The 19,688-nt window shown below is 34.0% G+C and overlaps 1 protein-coding gene across 1 annotated transcript in view; it reads left to right on the top strand.

The window, feature by feature from the left end:
- Positions 1-7,728: 7,728 nt before the first annotated feature.
- Positions 7,729-19,688, top strand: part of LOC114340859 (ficolin-2-like) — a 45,438-nt gene continuing 33,478 nt past the window's right edge. Inside the window, exons 1-2 of the mRNA XM_050658936.1 lie at positions 7,729-7,894; positions 19,158-19,233. Of these exons, the coding sequence (XP_050514893.1) occupies positions 7,832-7,894; positions 19,158-19,233 (139 nt within the window). The 5' untranslated portion in view covers positions 7,729-7,831. The remainder of the gene's footprint in view (positions 7,895-19,157; positions 19,234-19,688) is intronic.

A 19,688-nucleotide genomic window follows, 5' to 3' on the forward strand; every position in this document is an offset into this window, starting at 1 on the left:
AACGATAACTGGGATATAAATAAAGAAATAAGAATACGCATTGAAAAACGTAGAGCCGTCTTCTATAAACTAAAGAAAATTCTTATTAATAGATATATCACGTTAAACCTTAAAATCAGATTAATACGCTGCTACATATTCTCCACAATGCTGTATGGCATGGAGACCTGGACCCTTACAGAGACACTAATGAAAAAATTGGAGGCCTTTGAGATGTTGAACTATCGACTAATACTACGGATCAGTTGGCTTGATTAAAAAAGAAATGAACCAGTTTTACATCGAATGAATAAGAGTACAGAAATAACAAAAACAATAAAAATTCGAAAGTTACTAATATTTCGGCCATGTAATGAGACATCCAGAGAGGTATAACCTTATACACCTCATAATACATAGCAAGCTCATCGAAAGAAGCGACCCAGGCCGAAGAAGAACATCCTGGCTCCGGTATCAAGAGACCACCTCTAATCTGTTAGGAGCTGCCGTAAACAAACTTATTATTGCCAATATGATCGCCAACGTTCGATAATTGGACAAGGTACTGAAAGAAGAAGGTGATCCACAGTAGAGTAAGAAATACGTGTGAACAAGATCATAATGAAATCTTTGGATTTAGAGATGGACAGGGAATTTGAGATAGCTCTGTAACGATAATTTGAAACTTCAACTTCGACAACGCTTCATTAAATGCTACATATACATAGTAAGTTGTGTTATATGGTGTTGAAACATGGGCATTGAAAATATGTACTAATAACCGCTTAGACGTTTTTAAATGTGGTTACGAGTATATATACGAACACTAAAAATACCGTGAACAACTAAGCAGACAAATGACGCAGTTCTCAACTGAGCATATGCTATTTGTCCACTGGTTGATAGCGTCAAATCCAGGAACATAGCATATCTCGGAAATATGCCGCTGAAAAACGGTATATTCTTTGACAAATTATGATGGATAAAATCGAAAGACGCAGAGGAATTGGTAGAAATCAAGTCTCGGGGTTGAATATTGTCAGAGAATAGATCAAGATACGGAGAGTTGAAAAACTGTTCAGAATAGCTCAAGACAGAGAAAGTGTTGCAATATTGCAAGTTAAGAGGCAACAGTAGCGCACGGAAAACGCAGTCCAAGATTGCGCCTCTAATTTTGAATATTTTGTCGAGATATTTGGCACAGGTATTCGTAATGTAACAGAGAATGCCGGTACAGAGCCCAATTTGAGAAATATGTTAGTATTTTGAAATTACTTTATTACTAAATAAAATATTGCAAAAAAGAGTCTGTACCGTCATTAAGAAGAACAAAAAAATAGACTTTCTTCAAATAAACTTTTTTATCCAATGCGTAGATTTTGTGTCACATTGGAACTACTAAAAATCGATTTTCTATAACAAGAAATCGAACGTCACTAACTTGGCAACATTTGGCGCGCCTATTAGTATAATAATTATTGTTTTTGATAGTATGATATCACTGTCATATTATTGCTGACACACTGTTGCCTGACTGCTGAAAATTCGCAGAACTTTCGGAAAACAAAAATATTGATGACGCACTACTGTTTAGTCTTAAGAAGAATAGATAAAGTATTCTAAAAAAAATTAATTTACTCTTTTTGAATTCTTTTTATGTTCCCAATATCTGTAGATGTTGAATAGTATGGTTGACAGGGAATCGCCTTGTCGCCCTCCTGCTTCCATTATAATTGTGGTTGTGCTACATTCTTCTGCTGATATTTTTGCTCGAGTTCCATTCCTGGTCATTTTTGTTAATCTGATTAGCTTTGCCGGTACCTATATCTTTATTTTTAATTTCATTAAATATTTTATTTCTTCCAATACAGTCAAAGCCTTGTCTGAAGTTTACAAAGAGCGTGTCGAGTTATGTGTTGTGTTCATGACATTTCTTGATTGTGTATGAAATTATGTGCACCGCTTCTGTAGTGGATCTGCCTTTCCCGAAGCCTTGCTCGTAGTTTCTGATGAGAACTGTCAGAATATTGTATTTTGGAGTCAGTAGAGATATTCCACTACATTTGTTACTCTCTGTTACTTCTCCTTTCTTAAGTATTAGTATAACTCAGCCTGCTTTCCAATCTTTTGGAATTTCTTTTGATTGCCATATTCTAACTGTTATGTTGTAGATGCTTTGTAATAACTTTGCCCTTCGTTTTTAATTAGCTCGTTGGGATTTTACCTGGGCGAGTTGTTTTTTCTGTTTAAGTTTTTTGATGATGTGTAAATATTTATTATGTGTTGGTATCCCTATTTAATTATATCCCATGTCTTCCCTTGCACATTCTTTCCATTCAGGGCTTTCTTTGCGTTTATATAGTTCTATGAAGTGTGTCTTCCACGATCTTTTGTAAACTTTAACCATTGGTCTGCATTTTCTTTGTTAAGATTTTAGATATCCAAATAGTTTATCGGTATCATTACTCTTTAAGGTTCTTTAACAACTCTTCCATTCACAGCTTTTTTTTTGTTTTCTCACATCCATCTGAATTGAAAATGACTTTTTTTATATTTTTCCATGTTCCTTCTGTGTGATTCACTTGTGTTGGATTTTTCTTTAGGGTTGTCTCATATTGTCCTCTTAGTTCATGTACTAGTAACTTCTCCAAGCTCCTTAATTTTTTGTTATTTCTATTCTCTCTGCTTTAATGACCTTCCTTTTTACCTCATCTCTTAATAAAAATTGTCTGTTTCTGCATTTGCTGCTATATGTTATACGAAGTCATGCATTATGCTTTCCATTTATTTAAATATTAATATGTGATCTATCTAATTGCCATCTATTGTGCCAGATATTAGCCATGTTAGTTTATGTTTTAGTCTATGCATGAGTTTGTGGTTATAATGTAACTGTTTGTCGCTGCTGCTATGTGGCATAATTTTCTTCCGTTATCGTTTGCCTCGTCATGAGTTGTTTTCTCTTCTACTCCCTGTTAATTTTGGTTTTATTTACCTAATTTTGCAATGAAATCACCAACCAAGAGTACTATCCCATTTTTGTGTAATCTTTCATATGTGTAGTTCATCTAGTTCATATAATTATATTTTCTACTACTACTATCGGTATACAGCGTTCTCCGACGCCTTCCGACTCCTAACCGCCATTTTTCTCTGTTTATTTACAGACCTGGTGGGGTGTCTCTTTCTTCTAGTTATTTTTCAATTCTCTCCCTACAGCTTCTTCTCGGCCTTCCTCTTTTTCTTCTTCCTTGTGGTGTCCATGCCAAAATCTGCTTAGGGATCCTGTCATCTGGCATTCTCTGTATATGGCCGCACCATATTAGTTGTTTTGTTTTTATGTCATCGATTATTATAATATGGGTGACCTTTCTCGTATTCTCTCATTTGGTATCCGATCTCTTCTTGATTTGCCTTCTGCTCTTCTCCAGAAGTCCATTTCTGTTACTAGCATCATTTTCTCCGTTCTTTGTTTCAGTGAGATTATAGTTTTAAGTATGCTATTGTATTTAAGCTGTTTGTTTGGTCCCACAGAATGCCGTTCCTCATGGATATGGCTTTTCTACACTGTATGTTTCTGTCTTTTATAGCAGCATCGAGTGTTCCATCTTGAGTTATCTTCAAGCCCAGGTAATTGTATTCATCGCAGTGTCGTCTAATGTAATTGACTGCTTTGTTCCTCCAATACACATGGCTTCAGTTTTCTTAATGTTGACTTCGAGACCCCATTTTGTGTTATATTATTCTATTAGCTTCCGCGCCTCAAGTCCTTATGATCCTGAGCAATCAGAATTTGGTCATCAGCGAAACATAAAGTGTATAATGTTGTCTCGTCATTGAGAGGGATTCCCATGCCATTATATTTTCTTTTCCACAGCTTGAGTGCTTGTGTCAAACCCAGTAGGGTTTTCCATTATGGTTTTCGTCACATTTCCCCAGTGCTTCTTCTGCTGCCAAATGAATGGACTGTTTGATGTGTTCGTAGTGTTCTTCTGTATTTTCAAAACTACCCCTTTCTAACTTTTCGTCTAAACGTTTTTTATACAGTATCTTGACACTCTCATGGTTTAGACTGTATAGATTGTACCGTACTTGTTTTATGAACTGATTTGACTCGATGTGCACTTTTTCTTTTTCATATCTGTTTGGGAGTACCGCCTTAACTTTTAGCAGATGATGATCGGTGCCACATGATCGCCCTCTGGCTACTCGCACATCTTGTATTTTAATTGCAGTTCACTGTATTATTATATACAACGCACTGTATTATTATTATACAGGGTGTAACAAAAATACAGGTCATAAATTAAATCACATATTCTGGGACCAAAAATAGTTCGAATGAACCTAACTTACCTTAGTACAAATATGCACATAAAAAAGTTACAGCCCTTTGAAATTACAAAATGAAAATAGATTTTTTCGAGTATATCGAAAACTATTGGAGATTTTTTATTGAAAATGGACATGTGGCATTCTTATGGCAGGAACATCTTAAAGAAAAATTATAGTGAAATTTGTGCACCCCATAAAAATTTTATGGGGATTTTGTTCCCTTTAACCCCCCCAAACTTTTGTGTACGTCTCAATTAAATTATTATTGTAGTACCATTAGTTCAATTCAATACTATTAAAACTTTTTTGCCTCTTGGTATTTTTTCGATAAGGCAATTTTTATCGAGTTGAGGCTTATTTTTCAATATGTTTACATAAAAATTTTATGGGGGTTTTGTTCTTTTAAACCCCCCAAATGTTTGTGTACGTTCCAATTAAAATATTACTGCGGTACCATTAGTTAAACACAGTGTTTTTAAAACTTTTTTGCCTCTTTGTATTTTTTCGAAAAGGCACCTTTTATCGAGATGTGACTTCTTTTTAATATGGTTCAAAATATCCCTAAAAATGTAAATCATAAATAAATGTTATATTATTACAAAGTCTCCATAATCGTATTTAACCATATACAAATATGTGGTGGATTTGAAAAATATTCGAAATATCTCGATAAAAACTGTTTTTTTGAAAAAGTGCTAAGAGGCACAAAAGTTTTAAAACGATTGTGTTTAACTAATGGTACTACAATAATAATTTAATTGGAACGTACACAAAAGTTTGGGGGGTTTAAAGGAACAAAACTTCCATAAAATTTTTATGGGATGTCCAAATTTCACTATAATTTTTTCTTAAGATGATACTGCCATAAGAATGCCACATGTCCATTTTCAATAAAAAATCTTCAATAGTTTTCGATACATTTGAAAAAATCGATTTTCATTTGGTAATTTAAAAGGGCTGTAACTATTTTTATGTGCACATTTGTACTAAGGTAAGTTAGGTTCAATCGAATTATTTTTGGTCCCAGAATATGAGATTAAATTTATGACCTGTATTTTTGTTACACCCTGTATACAACGTATTATTATTATACAACGCTACAATCTTTGATATATTTTAGATTTCTGGTCTGTTGTATCCAGGTTTACTTATGTATATTACGGTGTGGATAAAATCCATTTAATATTTTTGTGTGCAGGTTGTTATTTAACAGTGTATAACTATTTAAGTTATTTTGTGTGCATGTTGTTATTAATCTGGTTCCATTTTCGTTTCTGGTATTTTCACCGCGTGCTCCTACCACTTTGTTGTTCAATTCCCATCCAACTCTGCTATTGAAGTCTCCTAGAAGTATGGTCTCCCTAGATGTTCCTACTTTTTTAATTTCATCGTTCAGTTGTTCGAAGAATTCATCTTTATTGTTGATCAATGCGTCCTCATTAATTCCATATTATACTCCTAGTACGGCTATTCTGCTTCCTTTTATCGTGATGTTCATTTTTACAAACTTCTGATTAATTGCTTCCCAAGAGGTAATATATCATCTTAAAGTTTTGCAAATAACAATAGCAACTCCTTGTTGTGCTTTTTGGTCTTTAGTAACTCAACTATAGAACAGGTCATCGTGATCCCACTTTTCGGAACCGCTACCCTTCTTTTTAGTTTCCGGAAGCACCGCGATATCTACCTCTGCATTTTTGAGTTCTGACATGATTTCTTGTGTTTTTCGGGAGATACCTTGCACATTCCATGTACAAAAGTTTATTAACCGTTTACGGTTTGTACGTGTTTTATAAGTACCGAGGAGTTAGCTCGGTGCCTTAACCCCCCTGGAGAGCCAGGGATTTTACATCGGAGTATCTTTCCCCTATGCGAGTTGCTTCCACTACAGCTAGAGAGTCCCTCCTACCCTGATCTTATTCTATCCCTAAAATCAAGGGTTGATAGCTCCGCCACCTTCGCCGTACCGAAAAGTAATTTTCGTCTAGTCCTGGAATCTGCGGAGGGCAGGGATTGATTTACTTTCCCTGATAGGACCATCCAATAGAATCTATAGGACTTTAAAGGAGTTCCTACCCACTACCCATTAAATTTTCTGTCGGGCATATATGTTTATGATTGCCATGCCCATATTGCCTGAATTATTTTCTATTTTTATACATATAATTCGTTAATTTATATATTTCAATTCTATAACTTTCACCCTTATCTTATTTTTTGAACAAAAATGCTGTAGCATTTTCCCTTGCTTGTTTTCTCCCAGGTAGTATATTGTGTAATTTTTCTTCACCATTCCTTTTGTTAACTAGAGAATTGAATAACCTTTCAAATGAGCTAGCACCCGACCCCTATTCTCATTTAAACAAATCATCGATTACGTCATCACGTCCAGATGGACGACGTCACTAGTATGATATATATGCCAAAAAATCATAATTTAAGAATAAAAATGGACCTGACTCGGCATTTTTCCTCAAAGTGGTCTATTCTCGAAAAAATGAATTTATTCCATAATTTTGAACCTCTCTATATGTATATTACAGAATGTGGACGGCAAATAAAGAGAGTAAAATTGAAATATATTGAAATATATTGTCAATTTTGTAAGGATACATTATTATTATAAGATGGAGCATCTTATAAAAGTGTTGTAAATATTTGGTTAGAGTACTATATTTTAAAATACCGGTATGCACATATGCTTAATGTTATAGTTCTAATAGGCCTGGAACCCGTGTAATAAAAAAGTTTATTAAAAGCAAGCTGAAAATTTGTTAATAGCTTAACGGTATGTAATCGGACAAACTTTGATGTACGGGAATACTGCAACAGGGGAAGCTTAATTGTGGAACAGGTTACAGGTTTCGAACGTCAGACTACTAAAACGTCCCATGTATTTTGTCGGACGGAACTTCCAATTGATTTGTTACCCTTTCATTAAACTCTCATGTAAAAATTAGACTGCTATTTACCACCAATATAAAACCTGTCATTTATCCAACTTCTGTCGAATTCCTGTCATTTGTGTAAAATGCCCAACATGTTTGTCGGACAAATATTTTTTCAGTTTGCTATTGAACAAGCTTAAAACAACCTGCTAGATTTCACAATCATAAACTTGTCAGGATGACACGTTCTACAATTAAAATCACGTTCCACAATTAAAATTTCCCCTGTTCCAGTGTTCCCTTACATTAAAGTTTGTCCGACTAGACACGGTTAAGCTATTAACAAATTGTTAGCTGGCTATTAATAAACTTTTTTTTGGTATGCGGGATCCAAGCCTATAAATGTTTGTTTTTACTCTACAAATGATTTGTAACTCGTTTATCGGTTTTGGTATACTCGATGAGATAAACTTGTTTGATACATTAACAAAAATTAAACAGATAAAAAATAGAAGACATTTGTGTTGTGGGTTTTATGCAGATAGTATTAGTAAATGGTGATATTCTTCTCCTGTGTTATTAAACTTATAAAATAGTCAGATCATTTAATTTTATTTTATTAAGTTACTATGAACTCGTTGGTAATTGTAGTATTATTGTGTGGCAATTTGAAAATTGCTCTGAGCGAAATAGTAAGTTTTTAATAGCATGTTAACAATTTTTTACTGGTTAAGAGCGTAGGTGCAAAATTTCGGAACAGTGCTTTTTAAAAGCATTAATTTCTTTTTCGAATCCTGAGAAAACTAATAAATACTTTTGAAAAATTTAAACGCAGAATGAAAGATTAGATTATTAACGAGGGCCGAAAATCACACTCAATTTCCTCTTCTTTTCACCCCTGCAACTTATTAAAATAAATATTATAGAAGTTTTCAGGGACTTTTGGCCCTCGGTAATAATGTAATCTTTAATTCTGCGTTAAAATTTTTGAAAAATATTTGATAGTATTCTCAGGTTTAAAAAAAAATTAATTCATTTAAAAAGCATTGGTCCGAAATTTTGCGCCCTCGCTCTTACAGTGTGAGAGAAATAATGCAAATGAAAGAAATAAATTCGTTATTTCGAAAGCAGCCGACTTTAAGGAAAAATCACGAAACAGGTCGATTTTTATTTTTATTCTTTTAGTCCTGTCGCCAGGGGGGTACAACGGCCTCCTTAATTCAGATGGACTTACCCAAGTTTTTTTTATGTATTTTGACCCGTAGAACACGAATTTTTTGGGTAACAGTTGATCCGGATGTCGATGAGACTGTTATAAACAAAGAACTTGAGGAATTACATAGCAGCGATTTTTCGCAAAACAAAATATTTTTTTGTATTTTTTGGGTGATTTTCAGCAAAAAATGATCTTACAATTTTTTTGGTAGAACGCGTAGTTTTCGGGATAAACGCGGTTAAACTTTCAAAAAATCGAAAAAGTGCAATTTTTGAACCGGAATAACTTTTGATTAAAAAATAAAATGGCAATTCTGATTACTGCATTTGAAAGATCAAGTCAAGTTCCATCGGTTTTGATTGTCTGCATTGCTAAAAAATAAGTTTTTATTTGTTAAATAAAGGTATAAACACATAGTGTTTCCCGGGCCCAATGCATGCGTTTTAATGGACGTAATGTACGTAGAAATTCTGTATGCGCGCCTACTCGTTCGATTTCAAATTAGAAATGCATTGAAAACATTATTCAATCACTATGTGTTGATAGCTTTGTTTAACAATAAAAAAATTAATTTCTAGCAATGAAAATAATCAAAACCGACAGAATTTTACTTGAACTTTCAAATGCGGTAAGCATAATTGCTATTTTATTTTTCAATCAAAAGTTATTCGGGTTCAAAAATTGCAATTTTTCGATTTTTTGAAAGTTCAACCCCGTTTATGCCGAAAACTATGCATCCTACCAAAAAGCTTGTAAAATAATTGTTTGCTTAGAATGACCGAAAGAATACAAAAACATGTTTTGTTTTGCGAAAAATCGCTGTTATGTGATTCCTCAAATTCTTTGTTTATAACAATCTTATCGACATCCGGATCGACTGTTACCCAAAAAATTCGTGATCTACGGGTCAAAATACATAAAGAAAACTTGGGTAAGTCCATCTGAATTAAGGAGGCCGTTGTACCCCTACTGGCGACAGGACTATTTGTCGAGTGGTATAATTTTACACCGCTAACAGACGGCATGGATACAATAATTGTTATTGTACGTGTTATTTGTTTTGTTAAAAATTCCTTAATATAAAGGGAAATATTTGTTAGTTTTAAGATAATATTTTTTTTTATTAACAAAAATCGCATCAGCCAAATTGGCTATTAGCGAAACAATAGTGGCGAACAATAATTTTTATTACATTTGTGTATTTATATATTGTATAAAATGTTAATTGAACTTAGGAAACTCTTTAAATTTGACATATTGCACTGTAGGCCTAAAATGTCACTTAGGTTGTTTGGTATATTGTACAATATGCGCTTTGGCGTTAATGCTGCGCATTTCTCCAATAAATGTTTGACTGTTAACTTTTCTTCACAGTTGTCACATTTTGGTTCTTGTTTGTCGGAAAACACATGACTATTAGTTAATCGCGTATGACCCAATCGGAGTCGCGTTAATATTACCTGGTCTCTCCGACTTGTTGGTAATGCTGGCCAGGGTTTTATCGATTTTTTAATTTCACGTAGCTTGGCCGATGACACTTTCCACTTTTCTTCCCACATATACCGCACTTTACGTTTGACCGCCGCGCCGCTTTCACATCCGCACTCGCAAATTTTTCCGTACACTCCGCACTATCACTAGTTGCAGCTTCTTTTGCAGCGTTGTCTGCCTCTTCATTTCCTTGAATTCCAATATGGGATGGTATCCAGAGGAATATGATAATTTTTCCATTCAGCTGAGCGGTATGAACTTCTTGTTTTATTTTGATGACCAAAGGATTAGTTGGGTAGACATATTGGATTGACTGTACCGAACTTAGACAGTCTGTGAGTATGATATATTTGGTATTACTGGATGCATTGACAGCAAGGGTGGCCTGGTATAGAGCGTATAATTCAGCAGAGTAAATAGAGTACTCTGAAGGGAGTTTGTATTTATTTGTTAATGTTGGAGTTATGACTGCAGGACCAGTGCCTTCATTTGATTTAGATGCATCGGTGTATACATGTGTATAATCCTTGTAGTTGTGGAGTATATCATTGAAGGCGGATTTGATTAACTGTGGGTTTGTTGAATGTTTATCGAAAGAAATGAGGTGTGTTAGGCACTGAGGGTTCTTTATTTGCCACGGAGTAATTAAGGACAGTTGAGAAGGAAAGCATTCCGGGAACGTGTAGTTTTATTGATTTAAGTAGCTTCTAATTCTTGCGTAGAAGGGTTTGGCCGTTCTTGGTTTATTTATGAAGAGATTTGGGAACTTTTCTGTAAAACAATTTTGTATAGTAGGGTTTTTTGAGTTTCACCTGATTTTTGCGGCGTATGCTACACTTAAATAAACTCTTCTGTCTTCTAAGGAGGGTTCTCCAACTTCACAATACAGACTTTCGATTGGTGTTGTGCGAAAAGCTCCAGATATTATACGTAAAGCGAGATTGTGAAGACTGTCCAGTTTTTTTTAGCAGCGTCTTAGCCGCTGTAGAATACAGAGTAGACCCATAATCTAATTTTGATCTGATTAATGTTCTGTATGACATTAAAAGTGTTTGGCGATCCGCACCCCATTCTTTATTGGCCAGAGTTTTTAGAAGATTTAGTCGCTTGTGACAAGATAACATCAGATTTTTTATATGAAGCTTCCAGCTTAGGGTTTCTTCGAATGTCATGCCCAAGAACTTAATTGACGTTGCACGCTTTAGGTTTTCATCACATAGTCTTAGGTTGGGGATGTTGGTGACGTTTGTGACGTTTTTCTTTGAAAACAGGATGAAACGAGTTTTTTCAGCGGAAAAACAGAAACCTTTTTTTGTGACCAGCTTTCTAAGTCTTGTATAAAGTTCTCTGTATGACGAAATATATTTTGTATATTTTTACCTTTGCAAAAAACTACAAGATCATTTGCGTAGACTCATGCCTTTACAGGCGATTTTAGGTTTTTGAGGATATCATTGATTGCCACTATGAAGAGGGTAGGACTTACAACCGAGCCTTGAGGGATACCACTTTCTGGATACATTATATCTGATGTTATGTTATTTGTCCTAACTCTAAAAGTTCTATTTTGAAGGAAATTTTTAGGCTGTGACCTTGAATGTTCCAACTATGTAATTTTTTTATTATATAGTCGTGCCAGGCTGTATCGAAAGCTCTTGCTATGTCAAAGAAAACCGCTAGACATTTACTCCCTAGTGCGAATGCTTCAGAAATGTCACTCTCCAAATATATGATATTATCTATTGTTGACCTTTGGTCTCTAAAACCACTTTGTTCTGGAATAATCAAATCTTGTCTCTCCAAGTGCCATCTTATTCTATTGTTAATAATCTTTTCTAGTAACTTACACATGGCGCATGTTAAAGATATCGGTCTGTATGACTCGGGACTTGTTTTAATACTATTAGGTTTTTGTATAGGTATTACTATGGATTCATGCTATTTTTCAGGAAATTTGTGTTGAAGCCAAATAATATTAAAAGATCTAGAAGTTGTTTGTGAGCGCTCGCTGGAAGGTGTTTAATAAAAATACTAGGAATATCGTCCGGGCCAGCGCTAGTTTCTTTAATATTTGATAATGCTTCCGTATACTCTAATTGAGAAATGGGTAAATTTAACGGTTAATCTGTGTTAGGTGTAATGCCAATTTTCTTATTTTCTTCATGTTGTTTGTAATTAATGAAAGATTTTTTATAATTAATATTACTGGATCGGTTTTTGTATGTGTTAACAAGGGTTTTAGCAATCTCAGTATTACTAGTAACTGCTTTTCCATTTCTCTCGAGGCTTTTGATATTCTGATTGCTGTTTAATCCAGATATTCTTCTGACTTTGTTCCATACTTCAGTTGCATTTAATGTTGATACATATTGAGTCCATGACTGGCGTTTGGAATTTCTAGTTGTCTTCTTGGCTATAGCACGTTTTTTTGTATATTCAATTTTACTCTCCAGAGTCTTGTAGCGCTTGTATTTGTTTAAAGCTCTTTTGCTAGATTCAACTGCTGTTTTGCATTTATGATTCCACCATGGGACGGGGTTGCGTTGTTTTATGTATGAAGTTTTTCCTATTGCTCTTTCTGCTGCTTCTGTGATAATGGTAACAATGTTCTTAAGGGTCTCGTCTATGTTTGAGGTGCTTTTAAATGTGGTCATACTGCTTTCGACTAAACTTAAAGAAAGATTCCAGTTAGGTTTTTTAAATTCCATTTTGGGGTAAATGTCCGTCCACATTGGTTTTTGTTGTTATGAATAAAAATTGGGTAGTGATCACTGTTATATAAGAAATCCAGCCTATCCCAGGTGAGCTGTGGGGTCAGACCTGGTTCGCATATCGTAAGGTCTATACATGAAGATTCGCCGTTCTGTATATTAAATCTAGTGGGCCTGCCGTCGTTTAAGACTGAAAGGTTGGAGTGTTCAAATATCTCTTCCAGCAATCTTCCTCTGGTATTTATAGTAGAAGAGCCCCATGAAAAGTTGTGAGCATTAAAATCGCCCAAAATAAGCCTGGGTTGGGGAATTTGTTGTAAGAGTTCAGTTAATGCTTCTGAGTCTACTTGCGTTGATGAAGGTAAGTATAAGTTACGAACGTAGATATTTGGACTCGAGTTAACTTTAATGCAAATTGCTTCTAGATTAGTTTGGAGAGGAACTACTGTAGTTTCAATTGACTTTTACAAAGATAGCTACTCCACCACTGGCTTTTTCTTGGTTAGTTCTATTTTTGCAGTAATTTTTAAATTTTTTTAGAGCTTGTATGTTTTCATTTTTGAAATTAGTCTCCTGAAGACAAATTATATCTGGATTGTGTCTGGACAGAATTATTTGGAGAATCGGAAGGTTATTATAGAAACCGTTAATGTTCCACTGCAGAATTGATGTGAAGCCCATTTATAATAAATAAAACTGAAATTTGGGATTGCCACAGAAGTTCATGACTCTATTCTTGAGAAAACTCACTTTCAGTCTCTGATGCCTCAGTATCCGAGTAAGCCATCTGTAAATGCTTCATTAGTTTCTTTCTTATTTTTGTACATCTAACTTTAATTGATCTTTGTTTGAAATACGGGTATATTGCTGTTAGCATTTTCACTAAAGCTTCAAATTCGCTAGTGTAGTTTTTTATGATGCTAACTGGGTCCTGTGCACCATAAATATTTTCAAATAGATCGGATATTAGATCAAAATCAGGAACAAATGAAGGGTTTTGCTCTGAGATGAATGCCTTGGTTGGTTCCATGAGTACGTGAGTTGGAGTCTTTCCCTTACCTTTCTTTGGTTTTTTAGCTAAAGCAACATTAGGTTTAACAAACGGTTCAAGACATTGGTTTTCTGAATTAGCATCTTGCGCTAGAGGAGGTGTAACAATGCCATCCAAACTGCGTTTTGAGCTATTTTGTGTTGACTGGGTTGTATCTATATTGATAATGGGTTGTGAGGTTGGAGTTTTTGAGGGGTTGGTAGAAAGTATTTCGGAAGGTGTGGGTTGCGAAGATGATTGGGAGTGGGGGTTTTGGTTATAATTTTCAGAAACTGATTCTTGGATTGTTTTGCAATTTGCTGCAGTGTGGCCTGGCCTTTTACATGAAAAACAGATCAAGGAATCATTTGCAAAATAAATTCTATAGTTGGTGTTATCATAATTCATTAATATGGATTCAGGTATTGGGTCAAGCGGTGGTGTGATAAACATTTGTGGTCTAAAACTATAAATGTGGTTGAATTCCGGCAAAGCGGCGCTTATCTTGAGAAATGACATGGGAGACATGGGTTGAAGGCCCAATTTTTCAATTTCTTGAATTAATACAGCATGCGGAATGCAGGGACAAGCGTTTGACAGAATTAGTCTTTGTGCTGGAGTGATTAGTTTGCGTGCTTGGACTTTTTGGTTATTAATTTCTATGGATCCTCCATAATTATTCATGAAATTTTCAACAACATTTTTGTTTGCAAGATACATACATACTCTGTTGTTAGAAAGCCTTGAGGAAAATAGGATATTTTTGGGCTCGATTAACTTTCCTAGTGAAATCAGGTAATCTTGAGTGCAGCAATTCATGAGCTTAAAATATAAAAATCGGTTAGGCGAATGGATCCAGTAATCCGCAGTCATTTTTTTCAACCACACACAAACAGGTAATCTTGAAGTTTAAGGTTTTCAATGGATGGGAATACAATGGCTTGTTCTTTCGTTGGAAATTGTTGTTCAATCAAAGCAGTAGAATAAGTTTTAGTAGTGTTTTCCATTTGGGCGCTCCTGTAGTCCGAAGTCCCGTCAGTTGGATTTGACATATTTTCTTTATTATTTAAAACTAAGTAAATCCTGAAATACGGACCTGTCTTACAACAGGTGATTTTATCATGTCGTTATAGATAACGAATAAACGTGTTTAGGGTTTTTTGTATCAAACCGACTTCTGATAAATAATAAATTCCAGTGAAATGACTTGGTTTTATATAATTTTAAAGAGTACTTACGTACAATAGTTGAACGCACTATAATACACTTAAATATGCGAAAATAAAATTTTTTTACTCATTAGCTACTATCTAAATAACTATTTTGTTTGGAGCTGACAAATACGCACTAACTAGTATACCTGCCAGGACCGAACTCCTTTAAGATAATATTATTTATTACTAAACAGCATAATTGGTTAATTTTTTTTAATATTGCAATAAATAAATAATAATATTCGGTAATTTGTTCTTGTACGGATTTACAAACAAAGATTAGATGCCGCTTATAAGAGACCCCTGTTATTTATCGTAAATTATTGAAATTACTGCAACAATAAACTTGGAAATAGTGGTCGTAAACAAATTCTAGAAAGAGTAGCATTGTATTGTATTTCAATTACAGATATAACAGATTTTATCTACATTTAGTTATTTGGTGTTTGTGAATACGTGTATACCTAAAAATTACCACGAGTATGAGTAATAATGATTTTAAATTTAGTTTACCGAAATGCCGAAAAAAGAGGTATACATAGAATCAACAAAGAAAACTTATGAGAGATGTGGAATATGAAGTCTGTGCCACTAATCGTGCAGGAATCTCTCGTGATTGTTTCAAGATTAAATTTATAAGATTTGACAACGAAAATATTCGCCAATAACGCAAAAATAAGCCGATAAGGCTGCACTCATACGAGATACCTGGACAATGCTGAATAAAAATGTGCACCAAGGCTACAAACCATCCCAATGCATAACCATAGATGAACAACTGTTTCCTTTTAGAGGCCGCACACAATTTAGACAATATATCTTCCAAACCCACTAAACATGGTATTTTGGGTTTGTAATGTATCAAATTTCATACACATTCACCTTTATATTTAAAAAAAACAGCATGTGGTTCCCGACAAGCTAATGTTTGCGAATGAACAGTTTTGGATCTGGTCACGTCTTGTAAAGGTTCTGGGCGGAATATTACCACAGATAATATCTTTTTACCAGTTTTGAACTAGCTAACGTCTAGGATTCATGACACATGAGGTTACTGGGCTCAATTAGAAAAAAATAAGAGATTTCTACTCATCAATATGCAAGCAAGCAAGAAATAGCTATTTTTTCTACAAATATTGCATACAATCATAAATGCTTTTATTTGCTAAAGAAAAACAAAGCAGTAGTGTTACTCTCGTCCATGCATATACAGTAACAGTTGCCGGAAATGACTGAGTATTAGAGTAAAACTAAAGGGGTGTTGATATCATGGATAAAATGCTGGGTAAGTATACGGTCAAACGTCCAACATTGGTTTGGCTTTTGGCCTTTTTTTATAATATGATTGACGTCACTGGCTTAGCATCCTACATTATATCGAGATCGAGAGCACAATCCATTACTTACAAAAAACAAAGGACCAACGAAAGAAGTTTTTGAAAGATCTTTCTAATGACCTTTTTCTTGATGTAGATACTCCTCCTCAAGTATCTCACAGCATTCGTGGATCTACTCCAGTAACCGTAAGTTGCCATGTTTGTCAAAACGAACGGTAAAAACAACCTAAAACGAGAAAAAGTTGTATAGTAATGTATGTTTTCTACCTATGTGTGACAAACATTCTTTATCTAAAAGACATGTATGTGCTGCGAAAATCCACACTAACATTCATTTTTGTATTTTGGTTCAAAAAAACTGTCATTTAAATACAAAATGTATTAATACTTTATAACCTTCATTTAAAAACAATTCAAGGTTCAAATGTACCTATGCCGTCGTTTATGGGGGTAGGAACAATTTAAGCCCCCTTCTGGGAACTGAATATAGATTTCTTTGTTATATTTGGCTGTCATAGTCTACTGGATACATGTAGAGATGTCACAAAATTTCAAGTCCCTATCTCTTTAATAAAAAAATTATCACAATTTGAAAACACAAAAGTTACAATTGTACCTATGCGCCCGACGAAGGTTAAACTATGATTTTCTTGTCATATATCATACTAGGTCTAGGACATTTCGCCGCCGTCGTTTCGCCGTCGCCATTTCGCCGTCGCCGTTTCGCCGTCGCCATTTCGCCGTCGCCGTTTCGCCGTCGAGCCATTTCGCCGTCGCCGTTTCGCCGTCGAGCCATTTCGCCGTCGCCATTTCGTTGTTAGCATTCGTACTTATAATTTCGGGATGATCATTACTTGTATATAAGTTTTGAATGGCTTTCGAACGATTATATACTATCACTTTTGCATAAAGAAGTTTTATATTTTTGATACAGTAAAAACAATTGAAATTGAAATCCTATTTCTCAATATGGTTTATTTCCGGGAATCTGATAATAGTCATATTTATCTATTTAATGATACATTCTAATTATACTCTTGTTTATTGTCCTTAATTTCCTAGAAATAATAGGTTAAACTTAAAATTACAAACAATATTTTTAATACTGTAAATATTTTATTTTTCAGACGAAAACAATGTATAGTTGAATACGAAAATATAACTTGGTTTTACTAGCAACATCAGCATTTTATTTACACTGACATTTAGTATAAAAAAAGTTAGTATATTATAACGTTCTTGCGACATTTAGTATAAAAAAGTTAGTATGTTATCACGTTCTTGTAAACTTAACCATTGCCGGGATGGCAACGGCGAAACGGCCGACGGCGAACTGGCTCGACGGCGAAACGGCCGACGGCGAAGTGGCTCGACGGCGAAACGGCGACGGCGAAATGGCGACGGCGAAACGGCGACGGCGAAACGTCCCAGTCCGTATCATACTAGTGACGTTATCCCTCTGGGTGTGTTGATGTGACCGATGATTTTCTTAAATGAGAATAGGGGTTGTGTGCTAGCTAATTTAAAAAATTATTTAATTATCTAATAAATATTCTAAACATTAAGATAATTATTTTTACAGAGTGCCCAAAATATTTTTTTTTTAACTAAATTAATTTAGACAAATAGAAGAATGTATATAATTTATTTAATTTAAAATACATTTGACAGCTGTCAGAAAACAAAAAAAAATATTTGATAAATAAACATTGCTGTTTGCTTAAATTCAATGTTCAAGCTGCTACTCTCCTGCCTCTTGGCAGTTTCAACATTTAATTTAAGGGCATAGGCGCGAAATGTCGATGTCGGTTCCAATGCTTTTCAAATGCATTAATTTTTTTCAAATATTGAGAGAACTAAGAAATATTTTTAAAAAACTTAAACGCAAGTTGAAAGATTACTACCGAGGGCCGAAAGTTCCTTATAATAAGCAAATTTTTGTTTTGATTGAGACATTTGAAATTAAAAATCACACTAAAAAATTTTCTCTTTTTCATTTACCCCTGTAACTTATTAAAATAAAAATTATAAATGTTTTCAGGGACTTTCGGCCCTCGGTACTAACGTAACCTTTAATCCTGTGTTAAAGTTTTTAAAAATATATATTAGTTCTTTCAGGATTCGAAAAAAATTAATGAATTTGAAAAACATTCGAGCCGACATTTTGCGCCCATGCCCTTAAGCGAAAAGCAATGTTTATTTATCAAATAAACATTTCCTGATTTTTGACAGCTGTAAAATATATTTTGAATTAAATAAATTACATATAATATACTCTTCTCTTTGTAACAATTAAATTAATTCAAAAATAGTATATTGTACAACAAGTGAGAAAAAAGACATATTGTACTGTACTTTTTCTATTGAGGCGGTTTTGTCAAGAGTTCAAACTTCAAAATTAAATAATTTAGGCGCTTTTTGGTATATGTATTATTATATGCATAAATTGAAATAAAATACATATAATATACATACAGGTATTTAATATTCTTAAAATTTATATACCTTATTTTTTAAAATTTTAATTAACAGTTATTTTTGTACAGTATTGAAAGGCAATTCCTGGCAAGTTTTGCTTCAACACATTTGTTTGACAACATTAATTGTGTTTGTATTGTGCATGTTACCATGGAAACGGCGATCATAATATGGAAGACCGTAGGAGAACCCGTGAGAAAAAAATTTCTCACTACAATGGCCGACTTTTCTCACTGCGTGAGAAATTGTTCGTTTTGAATGTATGTAAGTAGTGAGAGAAGTTGCATATTGTATAGCATCTATAGGAAAAAGGTTTTTTGACACCCTTGTTTTGAACTTTTGTTAATGGGGTATACCTTTAATGACCCGGTGTCGTGAATTGCTTCTCTAATAAGTGCTAGATTTAAGATGTTTTTAGTGTTATAGTTGGTTTTGTGATATTTTATTATATATTTTAATATATACCATAATTTTTCAGCAACTGTCTGAAGATGCTGTTAATAACGTAGCAAGATTTCTGTATCCACAACCTAGAAATTTGAATACTCGTACAGGTAATTATAATAATTATTCATTATAACTAATATTACAAAAACCTAATGCGACAAGTCACACATTGTGTCCGGTACGGTTTCGATGTGTAAACATTGAATGACGTTTAATAAACGTCATTTTATTTTGGTATATATTTTTTATAACAGCTCCAGAATGACTAATTGAATCAAATGAGCTAAGTTCGATTTTAAAACATTTGTAAGAGTTCAAGGAAGGTTTAAGAGCTGAAAAAGTGTTATTAAATTGTAAAGAAAATCCTAAAAATTACAATAAAATTGTCATTTACACACAGTTATAATATATTCCTTTAGATTTATATCACTAAAACTGCGGCTAACTTCGGGTCTATTTATTTTTTTACGTTTCCCGTAAAATCCATGCTTTTGATACTTTGTTTGATCTAAATATGGTATTCAGAATTGTTTCATTCAATTTATAATTATTAAAATGTATT

This window comes from Diabrotica virgifera, chromosome 8 (genome assembly GCF_917563875.1).
Source record: "Diabrotica virgifera virgifera chromosome 8, PGI_DIABVI_V3a".
NCBI lineage: Eukaryota > Metazoa > Arthropoda > Insecta > Coleoptera > Chrysomelidae > Diabrotica > Diabrotica virgifera.